General features: G+C 41.6%; 1 protein-coding gene across 1 annotated transcript in view; it reads left to right on the top strand.

Annotated features, from left to right (window-relative positions):
• The window catches only part of ELOVL2 (ELOVL fatty acid elongase 2), a 150,811-nt gene that overhangs the window by 116,889 nt on the left and 18,678 nt on the right, over positions 1-15,244 (top strand). Inside the window, exons 4-5 of the mRNA XM_029590659.1 lie at positions 8,205-8,282; positions 9,908-10,079. Of these exons, the coding sequence (XP_029446519.1) occupies positions 8,205-8,282; positions 9,908-10,079 (250 nt within the window). The remainder of the gene's footprint in view (positions 1-8,204; positions 8,283-9,907; positions 10,080-15,244) is intronic.

The following is a 15,244-nucleotide window of genomic DNA, read 5'->3' as shown; positions in this document are numbered from 1 at the left end:
ACAACGACCCTAAACATTCAAGTAAATCTACTACAGAATAGCTGAAGAAGAGATTTCCTGTTTTGGATTAGCCAAGTCAAAACCCTGACCTAAACCCTATTGAAATGTTGGAGCAAGGGCTGAAATGAGCTGTTTATGCAAGGAAGCCCTCAAATGTCAGAGTTGATACACTTCTGCATGGAAGAATGGGCCAAAAATTCTTCGAGGTTGATGTGAGAGACTAATCAACAGTTACAGGAAATGTTTGGTTGAAGTTATTGCTGCTCAAGGAGGTACCCCCAGTCACTGCATGAAGGGTTCACATATTGTTTTCACACAAGGATATCTATTACTGAATCTTTTTTGTTAAATATATAATCCAAATATATCTTTTTATCTGAATTATTTATTCGGGGGGGGGGGGTCTCTCTCTTATTAAGGTTTAGATTTAGATCTGATCATATTTTGAGTATAAATTGTGCTAAAATACAGATAATCTAGGAGGTTCACAAACTTTTTCTCATCACGATGTTTCAAGTCAATCTACCAAATTCAGTGCATTTTCAAAGTCATAATTCCAAAAGTAGCTCTGTTTTAGTGCTGGTGAACTTTGGAGTCTCTATCTCAGTGTGAGTAACAGGAATGGGGTAATAAGTTAATATTACTTATTTTCTTGACATCCCACTGATCTCTCAGATTTCGCCCATCTTTCAATTTGACTGTATTAAACAATGGTGTAATGGTACTTGGTACAGTAGTAGTAATTTTTGATTACTATATAAAATAACATTTTTACCAATATGCTTGGTCTTGTTTAAGTCTTCCAGTGCAATTGAACAGTACATTGCATTTGGGCTGTGTTCTATTTTGGCAAATTTTTATTGCTGAAATAGGGGCAGTACAGAATCAAGGTTTTTTTTTTTTTTTGTTTGTTTGTTTTTTATATGTTTGCCCTTTAGCTCCATGGCATAGGGAGAGGCTGAGCCAGTCCCAGGTTTCTACCCAATTTATGCATGGATTTGTACTTATTCTTTCTTAAGAAATTAGAACCATAAACGCATGCATATACCCAGAGTAAAATCAGAATTGGCTCATTTCTTTCTCTACAGATATAGATCTAAGTTCTAAACCAAGTTATTGACCCTACAAGCAGTCTTATTTTAATGGCTGATAGCAAACTGGACTTCCTTTAAGTTATACCTCGTAATATGTAAGGACCCAGTTTTGTTAAATTTTAGGCTAGTCTAACATACCTTTTGATAGATCTCCGTGACTAACCCTGTAGAGACTACTAGCACCTACAGTCTTGTTTGTGTTGACCACTTAAGTTGAGCATTCCCCCTCCAACTCTGACTTTTGTTGGTTCAGATACCACCTCGAGTATAATGTTAAAACTACAGAATTCTCTGGTACTTAATGAAGGGGAAATGAGATACTAGCACTTAGCATTTCTTGCCAATTTAAGACAGCATCTGGGTTACAAATGTAAGCAACATGTTTTCCTTGGAGGGAAAGGATAGGCTATGCCATATAGATAATTTCAATTCATGGCTCAAAACATGGTCTAAAGAAAGTGGTCTGGATACCTTGGAGGCGGGGTGCATGTATGGAGCAGTAAAAGGTTATATGGTAAGGGTGGCCTACATTTGTCTGTGGCAGAAAAGAGAATGCTAATCAAGAAATTCAAATAATACATTATTAGACACCTAAACTAGAGAGTGGGGATGGTAAGAGGTGCCCAATGAATTTGGCATTTTACCCAAGGAATACAGAGAGTGGGATATGGAAATAAAATGTATTAGCTCAAAAAAGCAAAAATGATGACTAGGAAGAGCAGCAAACCAACAGGGTCATTCATCAAAATGCATTATGGCATTAACACATGTGCTAACGCATGCGATAATACCACTAGTGCATGGCACAAATGCAAATTTTGGGAAGGGGCGGGATTTATGAAAATGGCAATATCGCACAGTTTTAACACCGGAAATAACTACACCTTTTTTCCTGGCATTAAACCTGAAACGACCATAATGCAATTTGTGATAAATTTTTCAAAATACATTTCAGCCATTTCTGGGCTTGGAGGAGGGTGGGGGGAGAGAGAGAGAGCCTCTAGGGAGGCCTTCACAGTATGCAACTATTTATATGCCTATAGGAGGGGCAGTTAATACCTCAAGGTGAGGTGTTGGTGTTGGTTTAGGGTCTAGGGTCCAGTTTTTCAAGCTTAGGGAGATGTATGAACAGCACAGTACACCTCAGTGAAAATGTGACGTAATTTTGGAGTGAGGAAAGTCTCACAAAGATGAAACTTTGTACTATGCTTTCTTGCCATAGCTCAGGGATGGCGAACTCCAGTCCTCAAGGGCCACAAACAGGCCAGGTTTTCAGGATATCCACAATGAGCACGCATGAGAAAGATTTGCATCCAGTGGAGGCAGTGCATGCAGATCTTTCTCATGCATATTCATGGTGGATATCCTGAAAACCTGGCCTGTTTGCGGCCCTCAAGGACTGGAGTTCGCCATCCCTGCCCTAGCTTGTTGGTACCCTGTTATAGAATCCATCAAGCTAGGGCAATAGAACATATTAGAAATGTCATCTTTGGGAGACTTTCCTCACTCCAAATGACGTCAAATCTTCACTGAGTGTACTGTGCTGTTTGTACGTCTCCCTATGCATGAAAAACTGGCCCCTAAATCCTAAATCACCACGAACACCTCATCTGCCCCTCCTATAGGCATATAAATAGTTGCATTCTGTGAAGGCCTCCCCAGAGGCTCTCTCTCTCTCTACCACACCACACCTCTCCTCTCCTTCTCCCCTCCTCAATTCAGATTCTTTATATTGGTCGAACGCATTGCTGCGCATCTATAAGCCTTCAAGAGGATTAAGATCCTCTCAATTGAATCTTTTGGAAATACCTTCAGTGTGCCAAGCACATTTGTTCTTCACTAGAGAGACTTAATTTTCTATTGCTGCACCAGCTCTGTGGAGCCTTATTCCATTTGAACTGCGTTCCTTAGATAATTTGAAAAAATGTAAATGTCTATTGAAAGATTTCCTACTCCATCGTGCCTTTAGTGTATTCTAAAGTCTATTAGGTGAGATGACCCCCTTATCCTATGCGATAGGTATGATTTGTGAGTTATGTAGTATCAAGAATTATCTAGATTACCTTGAATAAGGTATTGGATATTATAGTTTCTATGAAACTAAGGGTATTTATTGTCTGTTAAGTCTATTGTCGATAATGTACACGATGTTTTATATTATGCATGTTTTTTACTGTATATTGCCTAGGCCTTTTTGTGATAGGCGATTAATAAATTTTAATAAAATGAAATGAAAAATGAAAATGAAATGAAGCCCAGAAATGGCCAAAATGCATTTTGAAAAATTTATCATGAATTGCGTTACAGCCGGAAAAAAAGGTGTAGTTATTTCTGGCATTAAAACTGTGCGATATTGCCCTTCATTTTCATAAATCCTGCCTAAACTCCTTCCTAATCCAGCCCCTTCCCAAAATTTGCATGCACACCGTGCACTAACGGTATTATTGCATGCATTTTGGCGTTAATGCATTATCGCATGCATTAATGCCATAAGCATTTTGATGAATGACCCTGTTGATTTGCTGCTCTTCCTAGTCATCGATTTTGCTGTTTTGAGCTGATTAATTTTATTTTCATATCCAATTTCCTGTATTCCTTGGGTAAAATGCCCTTGCCCCTAGATTCATTAAAATGCTGTAATATTTATTTATTTATTTATTTATTTTTAATTTTTATAGACCGAAGTTCTTGTAGGAACTACAAATCAATCCGGTTTACATACAACTTTTAAATGCCCAAAAAGAGTAGTGGGCTTTACATAGAACAGTTGAACAATAAAACAGGTAACAATAGAACTAACAATAAATTATGGAACAAATAGAATAGATAACCAATTAAACATAGTAATGTAGTAATAAATATTATATAGAAAAAAAAAAAAAAAAAGAGATAGAGTAAATGGAGTGTGAGTAAAGTATAAATACAAAGATGAAAGAGCTCAAAAATTAAGGTACAGTTGAAAAAAATTGTAATAGGAAAAAACAGTGAGATAACCCATGATTTGGGTTAAAAGACTTGATTAGGTAGCATTAGATATCTGGGAAGGCTTGACGGAAAAGCCATGTTTTTAGCTTTTTTTTTAACTCCTGATGACTTGGTTCTAGTCTTAGATCTGGGGGGAGCGCATTCCATTGGTGGGGGCCTCCTGAAGATAGTGCTCTTTTGCTCAGTGATGATTTTACCTGAGGGGCTTGCAATGTGCCTTTGTATGTGCTTCTAATTGGTAGGCCTAATGCCCATGATAAGGAAAAGGGGTGTTGTTTAGGGTAATTTTTAGGATTACTGCCTATGCAAAGTAGTATTGCATGGTGCAGTAAACATTTTGTGCCCCATGATACTTCCTATTTTGCATATGCGAGAGAGAGAGAGAAAGAAAGAGAGAGAAAGAGAGACTACCTAATAAGGCCCTTGAAGTAGCCAAGTATTTATATCTGTATTGGAGGGGTAGCTAATAGCTCGAGGTGAGGTGTTGGTGGCGGTTTAGGGGCCAGTTTTTCATGTATAGGGAGACGTACGAACAGCACAATACACCTCGGTGAAGATTTGACGTCATTTGGAGTGAGGAAAGTCTCACAAAGATGACATGCTCTCTCGCCCTAGCTTGATGGACTCTAAAACAGGGTACCATCAAGCTAGGGTGAGAAAGCCATGTCATCTATGTGAGACTTTCCTCACTCCAAATGATTTCAAATCTTCACAGAGATGTACTGTGATGTTCGCTCGTATCCCTATGCATGAAAAATTGGTCCCTAAACCACCACCTCACCTCGAACTATGAGCTGCCCCTCCTATAGAGTTATAAATACTTGACTACTATGAAGGCCTTATAATTAGTCTCTCTCTCTCTCCATCCCTCCTAAAATAGGAAGTATCAGGGGGCACAAAAAGTTTACTGCATCATGCAGTACTACCTATGCAAAGTAGTATGTTACCACATGGTGCATTAACTCTAAAAATTACCCTAAACACCCACCCTTTTCCTTGCCTTAGGCCCTTGATATTGCAGCATTTTGATGAATCTAGGGGCAAGGGAGGAAAATTGGAAAGCTATGACCACAAATCCCAGATCTGAGGTGGACTCGGACATTATTGTTGTTATGGAAAAATGGTTCACTGAGTCTCTCGATTGGGATATGGTGATCCTGGGCTATAACTTGGACAGAAAAGGGGGAGGAGTAGCTCTTTATGTCAAAAACAATATCCAAGCAACTGAAATATGAGGGACATGGGGTAGGGAAAAAGAATTATGGGTTGTCCTAAAAAATGAAGATGGTGCTTCCATTCATACTGGTGTGATCTACAGGCCTCAAGTTCAAACAGAACTTACTGGTGTGATCTACAGGCCTCAAGTTCAAACAGAAAAACTGGGCAGAGATCTGATCGAAGACATCCAAAAGGTAGAAAAAAGGGCAAAGTGTTGCTCCGAGATTTTAATCTGCCGGATATGGATTGGAGTATCCCTTCTGCAGAATCTACAAAAAATAAAGACAGTTTGGTAATTCACTAAAGATCACCCTGGATGGACCGCTGCTAGTTGACAAGATCATAGATGGAAGTGGGGTAGATGCAATCCTGTTAACAGAAGAGAATGTATGGGAAGAGCTAGAAAAACTGAAAGTGGACAAGGCCATGGGACTGGATGTGTTACAACCTAGGATACTAAAGGAGCTCAGAGATGTGCTGGTGGGTCCCCTAAAAGACCTGTTTAGTAGATCCCTGGAAACGGGACTGCTGCCACAAGACTGGAGAAGAGAAGTTGGGGTTCCTGCTTCACAAAGGTGATAGCAGAGAGGATGCTGGAAAAATAGGCCAGTTATCTTCAGCTCAGTGGTGGGAAAATTAATGGACACTCTGCTGAAAGAAAGAATAGTGAACTATCTACAATCCAGTGGGTTGCTGGACCCAAGGCAGAATGGATTCACCAGGGGAAGGTCTTGTCAGACAAATCTGATCGATTTTTTTGATTGGGTGACTAGAGGTTTGGATCAAGGAAGAGAGCTTGATGTGATTTACTTGGATTTCAGGAAAGCTTTTGATACAGTCCCACATCGGAGGCTCTTGAATAAAATCAGAAGCTTGGGAGTGGGTGCCAAGCTGGTGGAGTGGATTACAAACTGGTTGACTCACAGGAGACAGTGTGTAATGGTAAATGGAACCTATTGTGAAGAGAGAACAGTGTTAAGTGCAGAGCCACAGGGATCGGTACTGGGACCAGTTTTGTTCAGTATCTTTGTGAGCGACATTGCAGAAGGGATAGAAGATAAAGTTTGTCTATTTGCGGATTTTACTAAGATTTACAACAGAGTGGACACACCTGAAGGAATAGAGAGAATGAAAAGTGATTTAAGAAAGCTTGGTTGACGATTTGGTAGCTGGGATTCAATGACAAGAATTGCAGAGTCATGCATCTGGGGTGCAGTAATCCAAAAGAGCTCTATGTGATACGGGGTGAAAGACTAATGTGCACAGACCAGGAGAGGGACCTTGGAGTAATAATGTCTGGTGTTCTAAAGTCAGCAATGCCATGCAACAAGGTGTTAGCTAAATCCAGAAGAATGCTGGGCTGTATAGAGAGAAGAATAACCAGCAGGAAAAAAAAGGTGATAATGCCCTTATAAAAGTCCTTGGTGATGAAAAAAGGGGAAGACTGCCAAAGCTGGGCCCCAGTTTCTACAGTCCGGGGTACTGATATGCAGACTGTTAACGGTAAAGCACAGGATTAGCTTCTACAGCCAAGTCCAAGAGCAGAGCACATTCAATCAGTATTGTCTAAATTATCAAGAAGGCTGCTTATCCCATAAAAATGTTGCTAGCAGTAATTTTGTTATGGGTTTGACAGTTGCTTGGTTTTGATTGTGAATATTGCTACCCTTAACATAAGGCTTTGGGATAACTTGCCTGGAGCTGCAGTTACTACCTTTAACCAAATGCATGGCGTGGCAGTTACTACCGTAAGAAATTTACTTGGCCGACTGGATAGACCATTTGGTCTTTTTATGAAGTCATTTTCATGTTGAACCTATAAGGTCAGACCTGGACTTCCTCCCACCTTCAAGATTCTAAAATACAGCAGGGATGAAGGGTTTCAGCATCGATGGGTGAGGGTAGAGCATTCTTGGCATCAGGAGGATGAAAAGGAAGAGCAATATCAACACTGGGAGATGTGATAAAGGAAGATATTGGAGGGACAAGAAGAGGGAATGACGAGCCAGAGGCATCAGAAGAAGAATAGGGATAGATGAGGTATCAGGATAGCTAGATGGAAGCATTTCTGGGATGGGGAGTAAGGGGGAATAGGGCAAGGAGGTGCAAATATCACTAGGGAAAGAAATATGGGATGTGGAGTATCATCAGGAAGTTGAGAGTGTGAGGTGGGTTCAGCAAGTCTTGGAGAAAAGAGACATCATAGGTTGACTGAGAGGGAGCGGAGCAGGCCTGGAAGGCATCAGTGAAGAAAGGGAATGGCAGGACAAATCAAGGCTGGAAGGTATCATCAGGGGTCGGATGGGTTGGAGGAGATTCAAGGCTAAGAACATTAAAAGGGGAAAGAAAGGAAGGGAGAAAGATCGTGGGCCTGTAAAATGTCAGAGGGAGTGGAAAGCATGAGGAAATGAAAGGGTGAATGGGATGGAAAACGAGTGCAGGGCTGGGCATAATGATAAGATGGTTGGGAAGAGAATGTGGACCAGGGCATCCATTGTGAGCATTTGGGACTAGGAGTCAGCAGCAGAGGGTGGAAGGGCTAAGGTGAGAGGTTATTTTTTCATGAAGTGAACTGAAAATGCAGCTAAAGTTTTGTATCAGGGGAAGAGGAATAAAGGTTATTAATTTAATTCATTTGTTAAATACATTATCCAAGATGGTCTGGGATATGAAACTATCGTGCTGAAAAAGCATTTAATTAGGTGCTAAGTCTGCATAGTTCAGAACCTCTAAATGAAAGTGATAGCACCTCAGATTCATTCTGTAATGTGGTAATTTAGCAATGGAAATGTGGATCTGCCTTGTAATGGTACGCTAGCTGCTTCTAATGGGATCTGAATTTGGCCTTTATGTTTATTCCATTATGTGCTACATGCAAAAGTAGTAATTATTCCTATTCTTTTACAGCTTGTTCTCTCAGCTTGGGAAGCAGGATACAACTTACAGTGTCAGAATCTTGACAGTGCAGGACATGGTGATATCAGGGTAAGGAAATATTTAAACAGTGCCCTATACAAAGCAGGATTCAGTAACTCTTCTTGCACCAGCCCTGTTAATCAGGGCTTTTGCAAGAATATTTTGGCGCCCTAGGCAAGCCTTTGGTCATTCACCATCACCTCCCTCCCCCAACTTAACTATTGGTGGCAGCTCCAGCACAGCATTCCCTCCTACTGGAAACACTGGCTCCAGACAGTGCTCCCGTCTTTGGTGGTATTGGGTCTGGACCTCATGCTGGCAGGATTTTGCTATCCCCCAAAATCTTGGCACCCTAGGCCACCACCTAGTTTGTCTAATGGAAGCACCGGCCCTGTTGTTCACACGAGCCTTCACCTCCATGCACAGAGCATGATCAGCTGTCCGTAGCTGCACCTTAAGAAAAATAAGTTGTAAAAATCAATCTTACAGTATAATTGTTTGTATTTGAATCCTCTCTATCCTATTTAGAGTAAACCATGCAACCCATACTCACAGTGTGCACGGCAGGTACCACCATTAAAGAGAGGAGAGGATGCTAAACAGAATAGAAAACACTCATATTTTAATTGTATCTTGTTGGGCTTCTAAAGTCCGTAGTGCTGTCTGTACACATTCAGAAAAACAGGTCCCAGATGAAATAGTTTTCTACAAACATGGACCCTGCAATAAGTGCTGAATGAAAATAGAGGTGCATACATGGTTGGAAAGCAGGCTCATACCCTATTCAATGGACCTTTTTAGAAGAACTGGGAAGTGGGTTTCCACAAACCGGTAGATCCACATCAGATCTTCACCAGAACCATGAGAAAGAAAAATCTAATGGATTTCACAGCAGATCTGGTGAAAAGACCAAATTTCTGTCAGACTAGATCCAGGCAGAAATCCAGCCGGTTTGAGTTAGATGATGAACAATTCACACATCTCTAACCACAGCATTGTCTTTTACAATTTTCAGGGGGGGGGGGGGGTTGGGGGCAGGTACTGTTTACAGCAGGTTCAACCATATTCATGGCATAAAAAATCTGTGTCACAAGCATATTTGTTTTACTTTTTTTGAATAATTTATTTTCTGCTTTTTAGCATTTCAAAGCAGATTACACTTAGGTATTCCCTCTCCCTTAAGGGCTCACAATCTAATGGGGTTATTTTCTAACCCACAAAAGGCCATTATCGTGCGTTAGGGCCTTATTGCGGCGGTAGCATTGAAATTAGGAAGAAGGGATGAGTCGGGGAGGAGTTAGGGAGGGGATTAGGCCGCTGGCAGTAGCGTGGGGAATAGCACCACCTTTTATGGTCACACCGCGGCAAGCGAAACCACACCACCGTGGTGCGGCCGCCTGCAGGCTATCGCCCCACCACCCCCTTCTTTGTTCTCTCGCCCCCCCCCTGTAGCACAGGGTTCATCATTCCGCAAGGAATTCCTTGCGGAATGATGAACCCTGGCCTAAGTTTGTACCTGAGGCAACAGAGGGTAAAGTGACTTGCCCAAGGTCACAAGGAGCAGCAGTGGGACTTGAACCCTGTTTTCAAGCCTACTACTCTAACCGCTAGGCTATTCCTCCACTCTGAGCAGTCAGGCACTTGGGAGAGGAAAAGATTCAATGTCGTTTATCGCTGCCGTGTTCCTTTTGCAGGTGGCCAAAGTGCTGTGGTGGTACTACTTTTCCAAAGCAATTGAATTCATGGACACCTTTTTTTTTGTTTTACGGAAGAAAAACAGTCAAATAACATTTCTTCATGTATATCACCATGCCACAATGTTTAACATCTGGTGGTGTGTAATGAACTGGATTCCATGTGGACAGAGTAAGTATTATATTATATTCCGAGCAGATCTAATGCTATTTTATTGATGCAAACGGCATTCTCAATAGAAGAATGCGTATGTGAAAATGACATCAAATTAAACAGATTTTGGTCTGGTGCTTAAAATCTTTGCACCGATTATCTTTCCTTTCAGCAGGAAAGTACTTCCATCTAGTATGATGAAAATTAGTTGCTATAGCGAAGCACAAATGCTTTCACGAGCGCATGTGGTTGCAAAAGAACATTTCTTCTGAGGAGTAGGGACATTCTGTTTTGGCACTGCAGTAGAGGGGGGATTGGAACTCGCAGCCACTCTTTCCATATGGCTCCATATGCAACAGAAGTATACATAGTACAGTATGAACATTTTTTTTGCATCTGTTCCTGTCTGGTGTTACTGTTTTTACTGCACACCATGTGTACAGCTCTGATCTTTATACAGTTCAAACTTTTCTAGCCCAAGGACTGATTACTAAAGTGCAGTGATGTTTGCCCAAGTGGTGACATGTGTTAAGTGCTTTTAATGTGCATTAATTAGCTTTCACAAGTATCACAGCAAAATCAAATGAGCTGGTTACATGTGATGAGCTGTAAAGTTATACAAAGCAGCCCATTAGCTATGAACTCCTAGTAAAATAATGTGTGTTAAAACGTGCAATCATTAACACAGGCCCATTAAGGTGAGCAACTTAACTATACCTTGGGGACTTGTAGTTAAGTTCTTTTACATTATCTGAAAGCGAGAAAACTAACTCAAAAGTGATTTGCATATCATTAATATGGGTCGCCAACACAAGCTAATTAATGCAAGCTAATGGCCTATATCTGCCGCTTTCTTAGCCACTGAGGAGGAGCTGAGCATGGGGATTCCAGCTCCTGCTGCTTCTTCTTCCATTGCTGCTAAGTCAGCCCAGAGGCTATCGCTGCTCTGCCTTCCTCTGCAATCTTCATAGGATCTGCTGGCGCCCCGGCATAACCTGAAGCGCGCAGAGCCTCGTAGCATTAAAGATAGCCGTAGGGAAATGGCAGGAAGGACGGAGGATGGCAGAGAGGGAGGCAGTGGGTGAAAGTGAGGAGAGGCTGGAGAGGGGGAGGAGGGAGGAAAGAGCAGCTGGAGAGGCGTTGCCGAGGAGAGCGTAGAGTTAATCTAGAGGGCAAGAATAGGAGGTAGGGAGGAGAGACTAGATGGCAGGTAAGGAGACACGAGCTGTAGTGTTGAGAGAGTGAGGGTATTAAAGATGATAAGAAAACAGAACAAAGAGTAAGAGAGAGAGAAAAATCTGCAATGGATAAAGGAAAGTAAAAATGAAAACAAGAACAAAAGAATTCATCCAGATACAGAATGCTGGAAAATACATTCACGTTTTAAACAAAGGTAAATTTATGCAGATGTGCCATGAAGTTTTTTTTCATTTCATGCTTGCTGCAGGGAACCAGGAGAACTGCCTATATAGAACAGAATTATGGACAAATGGAGGAATGTAATTTTAAGACAGAGTGCAGAAAAGTAGAAATGGAGTGACTAAACTCAACATAGTATAATCAGGTACAAGAAAACCAAAAATAAAATGATCTTGTTTATGTAGAGCTGGCTAGGCCCAGTTATAGATTTAACAGAGGGAGTTTCTAGAGGTGGGATGTTCAAAGCCTGCTAATGGATTTAGGAGTGACAAGAGGGGTTCAGCCCATTCCAGGGCAGGTCTATGGCAAGAGTAATAAAAGGGTAACTCAGTGAATCATTGGGGGTCCAGAGGAGCTAGTGGGAGACAACAGCGGGCTGCGGCTCTCGTTGGACTCTTGGGAAGGAGAGGGCTGTTTCCCTCTTGTTTCCATTCAAAGGTTGACGTGGGGATCCAGTTTCTGGTCGGATCCAGGGAGAATTCCTTTTCCAAGGCCTTGAAGTACAATCTTTTGGGGAAGCTAGGACCCCAGCCAGGTAGAGTTCTCCCATTTGTCCAGGGGGAGAAGTGAAGCAGCATCCTTCTGAAGAATTAAGGAAGACCCTGCACTTTTCTTTAACTAGTCAAGCAATATGAGAACACAGTTTGGGCAAAACGGTAGAAGCCATTATTAAAAACGAAATCACTGGCCATATAGATATATATAGAGAGAAGTCTGGTCTTAGAATATTTTGAAGGTATAAATAAACATGGGTAAAGGTGATCCGGTTGAAATAGTGTATTGGGATTTTGTAGAAGGCATTTGACAAAGTCCACCATGAGAAACTCCTCAAGAAATTACAAAGTCATTGGATAGGAAGCAGTATTGTATTGTGGATTGGTAACTGGTTAAAAGGCCAGGAACTGAGGCTAGCGCTAAATGGTCAATTTTCCAAAAGGAGAAAGGCCATTAGGGAAGCAGCACATGTATTCTAACACAGTCAGAAATCATCTGGAAAAGGGAATGATGAGTGAGGTGATCACATTTGCAGATGACACACAATTGTTCAAAGTTTTTTTAAAACAGCAGTGGATGGCAAGGAACTGCAGAAAGACCTTGAGAGACTGGGAGACAGGGGCAGCTGAACAGCAGATGAAATTTGATGTGCAAAAGCGGAAAGTGATGAGCAAAGCGAAAAATAATCCCAACAGCACAACGCTCTGCTGGGTCCTGTATTGGGAGTCACTACCTAGGAAAAGGACCTTGAATTGAAAATCCTTGGTTCAGTGTGCAGAAACAATTAAAAAAAAAAAAAAAAAGCAAATAGAATCTTAGGAATGATTTAAAAAAGGAATTGAAAATAAAACAGAAAATATCATATAGCCATGATAACGAGCCATGGTGCGGCTGCTTCTTGAATATTGTGCACATCTGAAGGACAACATAGAGGAACCAGAAAGGGTGCAGAGGAGGGTGACAAAAATGATAAAGGGGATGGAACATCTGGCCTGTGAGGAGAGGCTACGCAGGCTTGGGCTCTTAAGCTTAGAAAAGAGACGGCTGAGAAGGGACATGATAGAAGTTTATAAAATCATAAATGGCATTGAACATGTAAATAAAGGAGAGTTATTTAACCATTCAAATTATACCAAAACAACCACCAGCAGATTCAAAACAGATTGTAGAAAGAATTTTTTCACTCAGTGCTCGGTCAAGATGTGGAAGCTCGTCGCCAGAAGGCGTGATCATGGCGACTTTGTGTAATATTATAGTTTAAAAGAGGTGTGGACACGTTCCTGGAGGAAAAGCCCATAACACATTATTAGCCAAGCAGACTAAAGAAAGCTCTTGCTGTCCCTGGCAGTGAGTAACAGGAATTAGATCTACTTTATGGGACCTGCCAGGTACTTGTGACCTGGATTGGAATGGCCACTGTCTGAGACAGGATGCTGGGCTCCGTGAATCTTGATTTGATCCAGCCTGGCAATATTTAATTTCTTATTTGGGACTTTGTTTTTTTCCTATCTGATTGTATTTTGAACCGCCTTAACATTTTTTTGTCTTGCTGGATTATTTGTGGACTTCCAGTAAACTGAACTTTTGTTTTAGAACACACTTTGTGTGAGGACTGTAATTTTTTTTTTAATGCACTTTTCAAGTTATCTGTCCCCCACAGCAGAAATCCATGTTTTTGCCCCCCCCCCCCCACCCCAGACATTGCCACAAATTGTCAGTGCTCAGCAATCACTGAAATGTGGCTCCTGTGAATGGGAGCTTATATCTGTAAAACAATTACTGGAGCAAAAGCCTGTGTGTGCATCATGGCATATAATGAATATTCTTTGCACACAGGTGTCCCCATCTGAGAGCTGAAAGCAGCACACCTGGGCTTTCACAGTGTGTGCTCTTTTAGCTGGATTGAAAAGAGACATTCCTGGGAGATGCATATTTAGTTCAGGGAATAAACATTACACATCCATTTGCATTTTCAAATCTACGTGGCATTGTTTTACCCCCATTCCTCTACCTCCATAAATAGCTATTGCACATTATGCAAGCACTCTGAAAATGAAGTGGAAGGTGTATGCATGCAAAAGGAGAACTGTCCAAGGAGTTTCCCGTTGAAAATTCACAAGGTGAGCACATACCATGCATTAGGTGGGTAACTCAGAGTGGCCTCCTTAGAGATCTAGAGCTGTGGTTTCCAAGCCTGTTCTATTGCTCCCTCAGCCAATCAGGTCTCAGGATATCCACAATGAATAAACAGAAAATCAAGATGCCACATTCATTTATTTGAAAATTCTTCTATATCACTTCTATACAGATCTTGCTCATGCAAGTTCATTGTAGGTGTTCTGAAAACCCAAATGACAGTGGGAAATAGGACAGTTTAGCAACCACTGGTCTACAGATTTTGTTTGAAAGAAATTAACTGAAAACAAAACATGATCTCAGATTTATATTGGATGCAGCTGTATAACTGGCTAAAAATTCTATAAAAGACCTTTTAAAGCAGGCTAATATACCAGGAAGTTATTTACAATCGAATTTGCAGAGAAAATGTGTTTGTCTCTTCTCTTGCAGTGTGGCCTTGGAAAAATCAGTCTTTAATTTACTTCCCTTCTGGCTGACATAGGGCCTGATTTCCTATTACTCTCAGGCCAATACAGTACAGTGCGCTCCGACGGAGCGCACTGTTAGCCTGCTATTGAATGCGCGTTTTCCTTTACCCCTTATTCAGTAAGGAGAGGAAAATGTGCGTCCAACCCGCGGCACCTAATAGCGCCCTCAATATGCAAATGCATGTTGATGGCCCTATTAGGTATGCGCGCGGGATACAGAAAGTAAAATGTGCAGCCAAGCCGCACATTTTACTTTCAGAAATTAGCGCCGACCCGAAATTAGCGCCGACCCAAAGGTTGGCGCTAATTTCTTCCGGCACCGGGAAAGTGCACAGAAAAGCAGTAAAAACTGCTTTTCTGTGCACCCTCCGACTTAATATGATGGCGATATTAAGTCGGAGGTCCCGAAGAGTAAAAAAAGTAAAAAAAAAAAAATGTAATTCGGCCCGCGGCTGTCAGGCCAAAAACCGGACGCTCAATTTTGCCGGCATCCGGTTTCCGAGCCCGTGGCTGTCAGTGGGCTCGAGAACCGATGCCGGCAAAATTGAGCGTCAGCTGTCAAACCCGCTGACAGCCGCCGCTCCTGTCAAAAAGGAGGCGCTAGGGATGCGCTAGTGTCCCTAGCGCCTCCTTTTGCCCGGATCTACCGCCGTGCCTAATTTA

This window comes from Rhinatrema bivittatum, chromosome 2 (assembly GCF_901001135.1).
Source record: "Rhinatrema bivittatum chromosome 2, aRhiBiv1.1, whole genome shotgun sequence".
In the NCBI taxonomy this organism is placed as follows: domain Eukaryota; kingdom Metazoa; phylum Chordata; class Amphibia; order Gymnophiona; family Rhinatrematidae; genus Rhinatrema; species Rhinatrema bivittatum.
The sequence above is the reverse complement of the archived record's forward strand: the minus strand, read 5'-3'. Positions and strand labels throughout refer to the sequence as shown.